This window comes from Cicer arietinum, chromosome 4 (genome assembly GCF_000331145.2).
Source record: "Cicer arietinum cultivar CDC Frontier isolate Library 1 chromosome 4, Cicar.CDCFrontier_v2.0, whole genome shotgun sequence".
NCBI lineage: Eukaryota > Viridiplantae > Streptophyta > Magnoliopsida > Fabales > Fabaceae > Cicer > Cicer arietinum.
Window position 1 is genome coordinate 40,441,076 of NC_021163.2, and position 14,122 is coordinate 40,455,197.

General features: G+C 26.8%; 1 protein-coding gene across 1 annotated transcript; it reads right to left on the reverse strand.

The window, feature by feature from the left end:
• Positions 1-682: 682 nt before the first annotated feature.
• LOC101493074 (amino acid transporter AVT1C-like) lies at positions 683-10,109 on the reverse strand. Its single transcript, XM_073367111.1, has 13 exons — positions 9,836-10,109; positions 9,516-9,731; positions 8,276-8,583; positions 7,756-7,970; positions 7,604-7,627; positions 5,790-5,970; positions 3,563-3,785; positions 3,267-3,402; positions 3,153-3,176; positions 2,594-2,735; positions 2,328-2,371; positions 2,177-2,239; positions 683-990 (listed from the first exon to the last, which is right to left on the reverse strand). The coding sequence occupies exons 2-13, from the start codon at positions 9,692-9,694 to the stop codon at positions 892-894; spliced, it is 1,638 nt and encodes a 545-aa protein (XP_073223212.1). The 5' UTR covers positions 9,695-9,731; positions 9,836-10,109; the 3' UTR covers positions 683-891.
• Positions 10,110-14,122: the final 4,013 nt, after the last annotated feature.

Here is a 14,122-nt window from a genome sequence, read left to right on the forward strand (position 1 = left end):
CAAAAAAAGATTTTATAACTTACAACTCTAAATTGATTATTTAGTTAAATTTTTATCGTTGGAAATTCTTAATCTAATATTCTATGTGCTAATGTTCAATAGTTCTTAAATAAAATATCGTTGGATGAATTGAGGTAAGAAACGATCAACTTAGATAATTTAAAAATTCTTAATCTAATATTTTATGTGCTAACATGAGATGCATGATTAAATAATGTTTGTTCGGTGCACGATATGAAAAAAATGATATTTTTATTTAAAAATAAGGTTTTGTATTAATAAAACTTATGCGGCACATTGTAGAGGTGAATTTTTCTTCTATTAAAAAAAAATTAAATTATCATTAATTTCGGTTAATCTTGATGTTTTACAATTCGTAAATTAATTTACAAAAATATAATCAGTGAGCTGAGTTGTATTCATTTACAAACATATTCTTAGGTTATAATTTTTTTTCTAGCACAAATTTTATTTATAACATGATAAATTATTTCTTTAAAAAAAGGAAGTTTTTTTAAAAGAAAACAAACTCATCCTCTCCAACCGTTATCTAGTGCAAATACAGATATATCATATTGAAAGTGATGTTATTATTTATTACAAAAGACGGAGATCGGGGATATTTTTAATTCATTAAAATTTAAAATTTATTATTTCTAATGTGAATCTTGTTACCACAATGTATGCTTAACTTTTCCATGCTTCGAATAAAACTTCGTTTTATAATATGGATATAGTAATGGTAAAAAGAACTAGGATAACCACAAGTAAAAATAAAAAAAGGTAGAAGTCACTGACAATGAAAAGTTAACTCAAAATTTGAGGTAAGAAATGAAATTATCTAACATAATAGTAGACAAATTTCATAATCGAAGATTCAAGCTGCAAACTTCATCTGATCAACTGCTCAATAATCTCGGAGATGGCTGAATATGATCCAAAACCACATGATACAAAACCAACTATAATTACTACAACACAAAGTGCTACCTGAAGAAATATCAAAAGGGAAAAGATTGGTAGTCAGATTAGAGGTAATCATACTATAAAAAGACTCAAGGGTAATCATAACTATAGAACAAGAAATGCTTCAACAAATTTGGTCCTCCAACCAAAATTTGATATCACCACAATATACAATTCAAATGGTCTTTTTAATTTATTTTTCTCTGCATTCTTTAAGTTGTAATTGATATGGACATTTGTGAAGGTGTTTAACTGTTTACGAACACAAAACAAAGTTAAGTTCAATTTGACGGTGTTTCAAATGTAAGTAATTTTTTATGAAAAAATGGATGTTGAGCATTATATACACAAAATGATTCATATATCTAATGTCTTACGATTTTAGATAAATATATGAAGTTCAAATCACTTATATGGTTACCCAAAGTACAATATGGTAATCTTCCAGACTACCCTCATTATCTAACAATGGTAACATAATTGATGGTTTAACTAAAGTGATTGACTATTTGTAGTGGAAATACTCCTAGCAATTTAGTGGTTAGGTGGCATGTCTCATTCATGTTGTGAGTCATCAGCAGTATAAGTGTACGTGAATGAAATAATTTCAGCTTGACGATCATACGCACATGAATGAATTGACTTACCCTTAAGGAAACATAGTTTATGTTTCAAGTGTGAGTACGAGTTTCACATAGGATGAAAAATTGGATGTTGAACACCATAAAAGTGAGATGACTCGTATACCTAATATTTTAAGATTTTGAATAGTGTTCAATTCACTTATATATTGTTGCCGCCGAACATATTGTTGCTCCCGAACTCCTCTCATGACCCAACACACTTAAATATAATTTACATACCCAATAAATTTTCGAACCGAATTAGTCACTGTTAGACAACAATAGAGGTTACATATCTATAACATTATTATCCCCAAAAATCCAATGGTATAATACAATGTGATCTCGTTTTCACTCTTATAAAAATCCTTGAAATCAAGAAACAAAGTGAAAATAAGGTGGTACAATAATGATTATCAGTAAAAATAGAAAATATAAACAGAAAACTCTTATGTAATGAAATACACCCTAATGCTCACATATTCAATTATTTGTCCATCTCAGTCACATTTTGGATCAGCCACTCGCTACGTATAAAATAACAAAAAACAGTAAATATATAACTTGCATAGAGACAATCATGATACCTGGGAGCGCGAAATTCTACCATTCTTGATGCTTAGGAAGCAAGCAGCTGGTAGAATAAGGGACTGCATTGAAAGTTGAATTTAATTAATTAACAGAATGTTGTTGCAAGAATTATATGTGAGAGAAAAATATTAAATAAAGGGAACTTACAACAAACATTGTGAGCAAAGACCCAATTAATGACATCACCAAACCTACAAAGAAGGGATATGCAGCTCAAAATATAACATAATCCAACAGTGCCACAATAAAATTAATTACTAAAGTATTGAAATTTGGTCCAACAAATTTACTATAAGAAAATTAAAATTGAATCTTAAACTCGATCATAATTCCAGAATCATTTTTCATTACACCAAATACTAAATACACAAGCATATATATATATATACACACGAAGAAGAAAAAAGACTAACCGAAAAAGGGAACTGAGAGACCAACAAGCAGTGTAGAAACAACTAGTGCTGTTCTGATGCAGATGGAGTAGAATTGAAAGTTGGAATTATTTGATGGTATCAGTTCCTCCAGAGACATTGCTACTGGAGCTATATTCAAAGCATATGTGGTGCTAATTAAGAGAAAAAAATCATCTTAACAGTGTAGAAGCAAACAAATTGAAAAAAGTTATCTCTACCCTAAATCATTTTTATGATTCAAATGTTGAGTCATTCGTTGAATAGTGATATGATCTGAATACCGGATTTAAGGGGAGGCAACACTCATTTTGTAGAATTAGTTACTCAATGGAGAGAAAGTACATGTATAAATTACACGGAATTAGATACATGTATTAATGTTCTTTCCTTTTTTTTTTATACATTCAAAAAACACACAACCTCTCTTTTGTTTCACTTCTCTCCATTTTCTTTCTTTCAAATTTATTTCTACACTAATTATATCACAATTGAAACAAAGTATTTATTTCATAGAGAGGAGGCATTATGAAAACAAAGAAAACATGATTTTATATAAAGGATATTTGGTAAATGGATTAACCACCTGCAAAACAAAACGTTATAAATAAAGTTAGCAGCTTTTCTGACTGAATAAAAAAATTAGTAGTAATGTAGAATGAGCATAGTAGCATACCGTAGTCCACACCGCAATCTTGGAGGCAACCAAGCCTCGGGGCATGTTAAGAGTATACTGAGACAGTGTAGTTTCTCCATACATTGAGTATCCCATTACAGCTACAGTAAAATACATAGTTGTACAAATAGCAAAACTACATCGAAAACAAATTTGTATATATTAGATAGATTCAAAAACAAAAAATGGAATTTGTTTAATTTTGTAATTTGCATTTATTTCTTACTTGAAAAATAATTACATATGAAAAAGTAAAACTAGACAATATCCTCCGAAAATAATTTTGTTTTGATTACCATGTCAAGAGCACTGCAGGGAATTGATTTCGATTTGCCATAGATGTGTATAGGTTTGGGAACACAGCATGTCCAGCGAAGCAGTAACCATAGAGACCCATCGCAACAGGGAAAGTTGAAAGGTTCAATGTAGTTGTTCCTTTTATATGAATGGGAACATCGTCTACCACGCCAACCCACAACAAGCACAGAACCACTATAATCGTTGCAATTACTCCGCAAGCTACAACATAAATAAATGTGTGTTATAATCATCTTTCTAAGCCATTCAATACACTTCAATATGTCAATATTAAAGTTACACTCCCTCTTATTCTTTTTATAACAAGCTCTTAACAATTAAAATTAAAATTTGATCAACAAAAGTTAATAATTTGACAGATAAAAATTGATACATTAATTTTTATTGACTAAATTTTAATTTAACTATCACTTCTTAAAAATACGGACGAAGTATCAAGGATGGCTATACCTTTCATTGTCAATTTGAAAAAATACTCGTAACCGGTTCTATATATATATATACCCATAAACATATTCGTTATTCTTATTTGAATCGGTCTAGCGTATTTAGATCAATTGGTGAATTAACGGACGTAGAAAATACTATATCATTTTAACACGAGTAATAAAATATTCAAAGTTATTAAATATATGACAATAATAAACTAAAATATTTAAAGTATAAAAAATTATATATTAAATTATGTAAATATTTATTTGATTAAGTGATATTAATAAAAACTAAACAAAAAAACTTAATTACTAGACTAAGCACAAGTTTTTGAATAAAAATAAAATAAAATAAATAAAATTTAGAATACAATTAGCATCTTTTTTAAAATTAATTATTAACTTTCTAAATGTCTTTATTAAAGATGTGTGACAGCTATTAATAGAGAGTTAAAATATTAAATTTGAACATTTTTATAAATAATGTCATATTTTTTACTTAATTATAATAAATAAATACATGTATATTGGTGTCAGTATCATATATGTTATACATTAGTAATGTCGACCTGTCTGCAACCGTCCATTCATAGTAACTACATTACCTTTTAAAACCTATGATCCGAAGAGAATAGCGGTGATTACATTGAAGTTTCCATGAAAAATTTATCCCATTTTAGCACTCTAAGCTTCACGTAACAATATGAAATAAACAAACTGGTAGTTTTATGTGGAACCACCAACGAGTTAATTGAGCAAATGTAATAGAAAATAGGTTTTAAACACAGAAGTTACCACAAACTTGTATCAGAAGTTACCCATAAATACAGTCTCAAATAAAAATAGGTTGGTTACTATCAATTACTCATAGAAAGAGAGAAAACGGAAAAGATTTATTTTTAGATAGTGATGAATAAATTAATTGATCAATTTTAATTCAACTTTAACTTAATAAATATTAAAAATAAAATCAATTACTCATAGAAAGAGAGAAAACGGAAAAGATTTATTTTTAGATAGTGATGAATAAATTAATTGATCAATTTTAATTCAACTTTAACTTAATAAATATTAAAAATAACTATTTTATTTTATCTTAAAAACTTTATTTGTATTACATATATTTCTAAATAACATTTTTTAAAAATATGGATGTCATGGTTGACTTTTTTTATTACCACGCCGATAAGAACAATATTTTTTTTTTATATTTGATCCATTTTTACTTGTTTATTGGGATATTTAATTATAAATTTTTATTGTCCCACCATTTTAATGTTTGATATATATATAAAAAATTTATATATATATATTCAATTAAATCACTCAATAATGCCATTTTTTAAGTTAATTAGTTGCTAAAATATCTCTACAAATAAGTATTTAGTACGTTTAGATAGATTGTATGTGTAATAAAATTTATATTTTCGGTGCATAGAAATTAATTTCATATATCTTTTTAAAATTTCACCTATATCTAGTAATAATGTATTATTTTCTAAAATAAAATAATACAATAAAGTATCAATTAAGTTTAAATTTGTGTGAAATTGAACCGATTAATTTATAAGATCAAATAGTGTAATTGAATCAATTAATTTCACATTTCGCAAATAAAAGTGATCAAATAGTGAAACATAAATTTGACGCTAGATATCAATTAGAGTGTAACAAAAGAAAAGAATTTGACACTAGATATATCAATTATTCCTATCTTCAGGACAAATATAAGATGAAAAATAATATATGAACTAACATTGACTTTCAAAATTACCTGATATGTAACTCAGAATGCGAAGGTCACGCAGCCAAACGGTAGGAAGAATAGCCAAGGTGGTCAAGATTGCAAATAGAATGTGTGCATTCATTTCAATTCCACCAAAACTAAAGTGTGCATTTGGAAATAAGGAAGACAAGTTGTCGCTTTCTAGAATTATGTATTCAATGCAACAAGCCTGCATAAAAGAATATTTAATAGGCGGAGTAATTTTCAGAAATATTTAAAGTGCATTGCTAACTAGTCCCCAAAATCCACTAGCAAAAATTTCATTCAAAATTAAATAGCAATTTTGGCGCTCGATGTGTGAGATGTTTTATGTAGTTATGAAATATTTTTAAAATATATATTTACAGATTAAACTAACTAACTTATGATTAAAATAATTAACAAAAGATATTTTTAAATATATTTTATAAATTTGATATATTCAAACATTATTGTGATAACACTAGAATATTTCAAGACTAAAATGATTGTTTATCTTTGAATTTTATCCTTAATCCTTTTCAAATATGTTTATTTGCTTGACTTTTAAATTTCTTACCGTTTCATCTCCGGTTTTATTATATATTAAATTATCTTAGTTAATCAAAAAGAAATTTAAAATGGGACTAAAAGGATTTAAAAGAAGAAGAATAGTGTATCCAAAATTGATTGAGACAATAAGCACTTGTTTGTTGTGCATTATAAGATAGAAACATTATAAGAGAGAGGGCTACTAATGATAGGATACAATATAGACAAGACAAGACTTTTCATATTATTTGTTTGATATGCACCAGAGAAGACTTATCATATTCTTTGTTTGATATGTACAATATATCAAACATAATAAAATTATTTATATAACAAAACTATCATTATGAAACAATTATACAATGTTTTCTAAATTAATTTGTAATATTCTTTATTTTTTAAATTAGAAAAAATATTATAAAAAAACTAAATAATTGATTACATAAATTAAAAAGTCTTTGACACTATTAAATAAATTTCAAATTTAAAAAGTCATGACTAAATAATTCTATTATATATATGTTAAATATATTAAATAAATATATGATATATGCAGTAGTCTGGCCCTTCAGCATTGTTATTCAGCATCAAATTCTCAATTATTACGGAAGACAAAAGCTTTATCGAATCCGATACATGGAGAATAAATACCATCATTCATTCATACTCACTATCAATTGAACATTACAAAAATTATATTAAACTTTTAAATTTCAAATTATATTTTTATATATTTTAATAATAATTTAATTTTTTTTAATATTCTATACCAATTGGTTTTTATATTTTTAGATTATATAAATTACAAAATTATTTGTGTGCTTCAATTATATATATTTAGAAAAAATTAATTTAAATTAAGTTTAAAAATTAATTTACCATATCTCGTTGTCTCACCAAATAATTAATTAAAAAATAATATGATATAATTATCATATTATGCGCACCAAATGAATGGTAATAGTATATAACTCATAGCTTCTAATAAAAGGATTTATTGAGTACACTTACCAACTTTTTAATCCATAACATTTGTTTTATAAATTTTCGTAGGGGCGGGTACAACCCATTACCATCTTAAAAAAGGATTATTTAAAGTCACTATTTTAGAAAGAGTCAACTCATCGTAACAAATTGATGAAAAGACAATTTTCAAGAGAGGAGCTTAAATTTAATATTAAACCTAATTAGGTAGTGTCATCAATTTACTTTTATATTCTTTTGCTTTGACAAATAACAATAAGTAAACACCAAAGGAATTAATATATCAGAGCAAAGAGCGATGTACTTACATATAATTCCATGTATAATATTATCTGCATCACAGAAAATATAATTCCAAGACATAAGAAAAAATGCTTCTAAATAAACTATTGATGGAAAAAAAAAAAATAAAGAAAAAAACTTACTTACATGAGAATGAAGATATGCAAAAAGAACTTACTGAAATGATAACACGTCCAGTTGTACCAAAAGCTGCTTGGCCAATGTCAGGGTAAGTCTCAAGGCCAGGTTCACTATCCAAACAATAACGCAACAGCAAACCAGTATAAAAGGAGAAAATTGCAAATATCATCAAGATAGATAGTGCAGCCCATCCACCTTCTTTAAGAGCATAAGGGGTTGAAAGGATTCCTACTCCACAAAGGGCATTTATGCCTGCAATCAAAAATAAAACATTAATTACACTTAGGCTTACACTTTTAGACACATGGATAGAAATATATATAAAATGTCTCAACCAATTTTCTTTATTCACATTTTGATTAATGTCATAACTCTCTTATGCAGTAAAATAACGTCTCCTTCCAAATACAACAATCTATACATATTTCCATTTCACTTACCAATCTATACAGTAATACTTTACCATTAATTTCTTCTTCTTTCATTTGTACTCTAAAAAAATATTAACTTACGTAAAGAGGGATTGATTTCATTTTGTTAAAATAAATAGAACTCACCATTAAGCACAGCTTGTCCAAAAGTGCATTGGCCAGGAATATGAACTTCATGAGAAATCTTGGAAACATCCTTTTTAATTGAAGACCTCCTAGATGGAAGGGGAGGAAGCAATGCTTGGGAGCTACGACCCTTTTGTTCGTCAGTTGTTGGCTGCAACAGAGGTTTTTTCACTGATGGTATAATTTCAGGACTGTGTCTCCTTGTCAAAGTGGAAGCAAGAAATGAACTGCCTAATCTTGATAGTGATGCGTTTCCCAGAAATCCAATATTTGGTGATGGCACGCTGCCATATAGATCAATGGATTGCCTGAAATATTTATCACATCATTAGAACAAGATTTCAGGTTTAATGCACTTTTAATTACCTGATGAAAAAGAAATTCACTCAACAACCAAGGGGGATAAATTATTTAAAACTTTTTGGCAATGGTAAAAGGCTGATATTGTTTTCATTATAAATTTTGGCTAGTTACTACATTTCCATGTTAACTTCATCATTTAAATAACTCGGTTTTCAATTGCACACACTACTTATATATTTTTAACAAAGTGTGGGGACCAGTCCAACATGAAGCCTAAAGTAAAATTATTAATATTTTATTTAATAATTAATGAAAATTTCTTTGACATTTTCAAATCTAACGTGATATCACGTAAAATTGATTTTGCCTTCAAACTATTCTGAGCATGTTTAGATTAACAATCAATTTGCTAAATCATGGTATACTAGTGTGATTTTGTCAATTTTGACAAAAGCTACTGTTGAAATTACAACATTACAGTAAGTGTGAATGCAAACTCATTTAAATGTCAATCATTTAACTCCAACTCAATTCGAGTTTATATATCTTAAAAAATAACCCCTTATACAAAAGATCAGAATTTAAAAAGTGACAAGTTGTTTTGAATAACTTAGCATAAAAATCATTTTTATAGCTTATCATTTGAAAAAAAAAAGTGACGCGATAATCAAACACTTATGTTATTTTAAAGAAATCTCTATGAAATAATTTCTAAATTTATAAAATACCAAAAATCACTTTTTATAATAAATTGTTTAAATCAATTTTTTATTTGAATGAAATAACGTACGTGAAAATCAATTTTAAATAGTTGTAATATGAGAGATCTAAATCAATTTCATAAAATTTAAAAATTACCAAAAACATTGTTTCATGCAAAAGGAAAGCAATTTACAACAAGAAAGAAATTGGATTTGGAAAAAAATAGTTTACTGACCTGTAACTTTGTGGCCATGCCAAACTGTAAGAACTGGGTTTTCTCTGTGGCTGATTGTCGTTGGAGTCATTTGAATCGTCCGATTCATTGTCGTCGTTATCTTTAATGCCCAACTCCTTTTCCTCGTCATCTTCATCGCTGTCGATGAACAAACCATGATCTGAAACAGAATTCTTCATCTTTTTTTAAACGTTAATTCCCTCAATGAATCGCACCCTGTAAAAATCTCCAATTAAACCAGAAACACATATCACAACAAAAATTAAAAACAGAAACAATAGAGACAAGATTATATAGAAATTGAGACATTTCAGATTTACATATGTATCCAATCTAAAATTGCAATTGTCGCCAATACAGCCTAAAATGGTCTTCAGATCAATTATTTAAAATGAGATTTTTCACTATTTGAATGGTTTCTTTTTCTCATGTTTTTTTTTCGTAAAAATGAGTTTTTCCACAATTTAATTAATTTTTCTTCGTCCAATCTTTCTCTTTCTATGTATACTTTTAGGCCAGATCGCTGTCGTCTCTGGTACAATCACAGCATCTGTTCTCTGAACACTGAAAATGATCATTCACAAAATACTTTTTTGTAGTGTAGTAGTGTTAGATACTTGATTTTTTTTTTTATTTTTTATTTTATTGTCAAGACAATTGCATTTGAATTATTCCACACATATAAAATATAAAATAAAGGAAAAGTATATTAATTTAACTAAATTAATATTATTCTTATTAATTATTGATATACTCTATTTTAACATAAAGGCATAAAGAGTATTAGTTAAATAGTGGAACTCAGTAACATTAATTAGACGGTACAATAAAAAAAATCATTAAAATTATATTAAAAAAATTTAAAATGATTATTTTTTGTGATAATTATTTTTGAACATTTAAATTAATGTAAAATATTGTTGACAATATACCTTAAAAAGTACTTAAGTAAAAAAACACATAACATTGTGATAATATAGAAAATATTGAATATATCATACTATGATTGGATAACAAATTAATATTTTATATCTTGTATTATCATAAATATAAGAATTGAGAGAAAAAGGGGAAGCTATAACTTTATAGTTCAATTGAAAAAACTTAAAATTAAATCATATTTGATAAAAAGATGAAAAATAATATAACGATACTTCTATTTATATTAATTAATATTAATACGTGTGAATTCCATTTAAGATAATTGTAATTATTTTGTGCTTACATTTCTTGTATATATAGTGAAAGATGACTCATTTTTGCAAGTAACTTTTATTCTCTAATCATTATCAAATAGAAATACAACGTGAGAGCACAATGCTCATTTCTCCAATTGAGTTCCTTTTCTTTCTTTAATTCTTGACCGTTAAATGACGAAATTGATGGATTCAATAATCAGCAAACACTAACCTTCGAACTAGTTTCTCTAACTAACTCTAATTGTAGTTACTTGACTATTCTAATTAACTATAATTGTAACTAACTATTGTTATTCTTTAGAGTCTCCCTCAAATTCAAAATTAGAAAATTTACCAATATGAGTTTGGATTACAAATGTTCAAACATTTAGAAAAATGTAATCTAAAAATACAATTGTAATGCAACAAAAATTACAATATAACATTGCAAACAACTAGAGAGATTATGGCACTAAAAGAATAGAGGATGGAGATAGTGTAACATTTTAAGTTGTTGCTATAGAATATGCTGAATGACAAATGATGTTGATTGGCTATGGGATTGAAAACATAAAGTGAGTGTTGTAGACACATTTTTGTGACTAGATTAACATTTCTAATCATCTTCTCCCATGACAAAACAATTGTTATCGAAAACAACTTCTCAAACTGGAAGCATGAAATATACACTAGATCTATTGCGAGGAAGATGAAATCAACACACAAAAATTGAACTAGAGTATCTGATGCAGTTCTTGATGTCTAAAGGAGTATATATTTAGGCAAATGCCTTATTGTTGTGGGGGTCAAAGGCAATGTCAAAGTTGACGTGATAAAAACTATACAGTAAAGAGGAACAATCTTGAAATGCGTTGGTCGATCTAGTACTGATACCATTCTCGTGAAGGGATCTATGATGTGTTCCTTATGTTCATTTGCAGTTTGGAAGATGAGATCGCCAATTGCAAATACAAGACCAATCGTGTTTGTGGTTTCATAGACGACCTTATCAACTGATTTTATTGGTTTTTCATCAATACTTAATGTTGGATCCAAGAACAAAGAAGTAGCACGAGAATCATCTTCTAAATCAGTTTTACAAAGTGGTAGCAATGGCAAAAACTTCTTTTCCATCTTTGATTTTTTTCATAGATGACAAACAATAGAGTAAACCTTGAGGACATAGGGTGGATCAAATATGACATAACAAAACGATGGATGTTGTCTTTGTAATAGCGACTACGAAAATTGAAATGCAGAATCGCAACCAAGGCATTGGAACCATATCAGAAATATAAGAATTGAGAAAGAAAAAAAAAGGGAAGTCATAGCTTCATAACACACTTGAGAAAACTTAAAATGAAATCATATTTGATAAAGGTTCCGTTTGTTGAAGATTTAAAAAAACTGATTTTGATTTTATATTTTTATGAAAGTTTATTTAAAAATATTAGAAGCTTTTTAGATTCATTTGGTTACCAATTAAAAATGTAGTTCTAACATTTGTTGTCAATAGCTTCAGGATAACGCGCAATAGCGAAAATGCAGTTCGCCAGACATCGTCCCCACGTCGCGTCTGACTGTGAAACCGCTGTCATCAGTTGTGGTGAACGCAGTCGCGAATAGCTGCCTAAACGCGCGGATGCGTCGCGGCCAATCCGGATTCATGACCCACAACTCTGTTTTTACAAGTTGTTTTTGAATTTTTTAATTTCATTAAGGGTGTTTGAGTCTTTTCACAATCAAATCCCTAATATTATATTATTTCTTAACCTTTCTTCTGCTTCTCCAGTCAATAATTAACAACCACGACCCTTCTTCTTCTCGTTATTTCGCGTCGCTTTTCTTCTTGTTTTCCTTCTTCAGTACTTCTTCCTCTCATTTTTTCTTATTCTTCTGTTTTTCTTCTTCCTCTTCTGTTTTTCCACTATTTTTTCTTTGTCTTTATTGTTCTGCCACTGTTTTAGTTTCAGTAGAATTTTGATTAATTTTAGAACTTACTTTTTATTACTATTAAATCTTGATTATGATGTTATATTTTGGCTATGAAATATGAAGTATGATTACCTATTTATTTTTGTGTATTTTATTGTTGCTATTTTTTAGTACTGTTGTCTACTGTTTGTATTTTATGTTTAGTTTATATACTCTTTTTTAGTTTTCACAATAGCTGTCATCGCGTTATCCCATTTTCGGGGTTGAACGGACCGCTATCTGTGACTGACAACATAGATTTTAACGTTCAATTACTTATATATTCATTATTAGATATTGTAACATAATAAAAATCATATTTTTTTATTTAAAAAAAAGTATATTTCAAAAAAAAATTATGAAGAACTTCTCAAAATAGCTTTTTATTTTAATTATTTTTTGAAATTTTACTATCCAAAAAATTATAAAAAAATAGATGAAATACTTAAAATCATATTTTAGGATAACCTATTTAAACTAATTTTTTATTTGAAGCTTTATTTTTAAAATTCTTTTTTAAAAATATTATAACAAAAAGATGAAAAATAATATAGTGATACTTCTATATATATTAGTTAGTAAACACTAACCTTTTAATTAACTCTAATTATAACTACCTAACTATTCTAACTAACTCTAATTCTAACTAATTGTAAATAACTATTATTATTCTTAAAAGAAGGCTAAAATTCTTAAGACCTTAATAATATTGAATAACAATATTGGTCTGATGAACAAATTCAAATAGTTTCTAATTACATGTCTACAAATTAAATAGATAATATTGAATTAATAAAAAAGATTAAAAGAATATTTAAATATAATCTCCTTGAATTTTCAAAATTTTAATTTTAATAAAAGAATTCTAACTTTTAGTCTCTATCATATTTTCTAACAACATTTTTATCCGTTACCGTTAAAGTTAAGTAATATTCACTCTTAAAAAATTTGAATACTTTTTAAGAGATATATTTAAAATATTATAATCAACTCTATAAAAATTTAAAATTGAATAAATGCTTAATCAAATTTGAATTTTTAAGAGTAAAATTTTTAACTCATTTTGTGCATAAATTTATTTTGTTACCAAAAGCTTTTGTTTAAATTTTTATCATAACTTATAAAGGAAATGCATAAATTTATTTTGTTACAAAAAGCTTTTGTTTAAATTTTTATCATAACTTATAAATGCATAAATTTATTTTGTTACAAAAAGCTCTTGTTTAGATTTTTATCATAACTTATAAAGGAAATCCACAAACTTTGATAACAACACCATAAAGATTTGATTTAATTTAATTTTATAGAGGTTTAAATTGACAACAAAAAATATTATATAAATTTAAAATAAAATAAAAAATTGATAAAAAATTAAAAAAAAATGATACTAACTATATTTAATCTTAGTAAATAAAATATATTTAATCTTACAGTTAAATAATTAATGTATGAATT

Excerpts from the sequence above, each read along its gene's own strand:
- LOC101493074 (XM_073367111.1), bottom strand. The coding sequence starts at position 9,694 with ATGAAGAATTCTGTTTCAGATCATGGTTTGTTCATCGACAGCGATGAA. Across the intron at positions 3,403-3,562 it reads CCTGCAGTGCTCTTGACATG|TTTTGCTATTTGTACAACTA; the intron begins GTAATCAAAACA and ends TTTTCGATGTAG. Across the intron at positions 2,372-2,593 it reads TCTCTCAGTTCCCTTTTTCG|GTTTGGTGATGTCATTAATT; the intron begins GTTAGTCTTTTT and ends CCTTCTTTGTAG.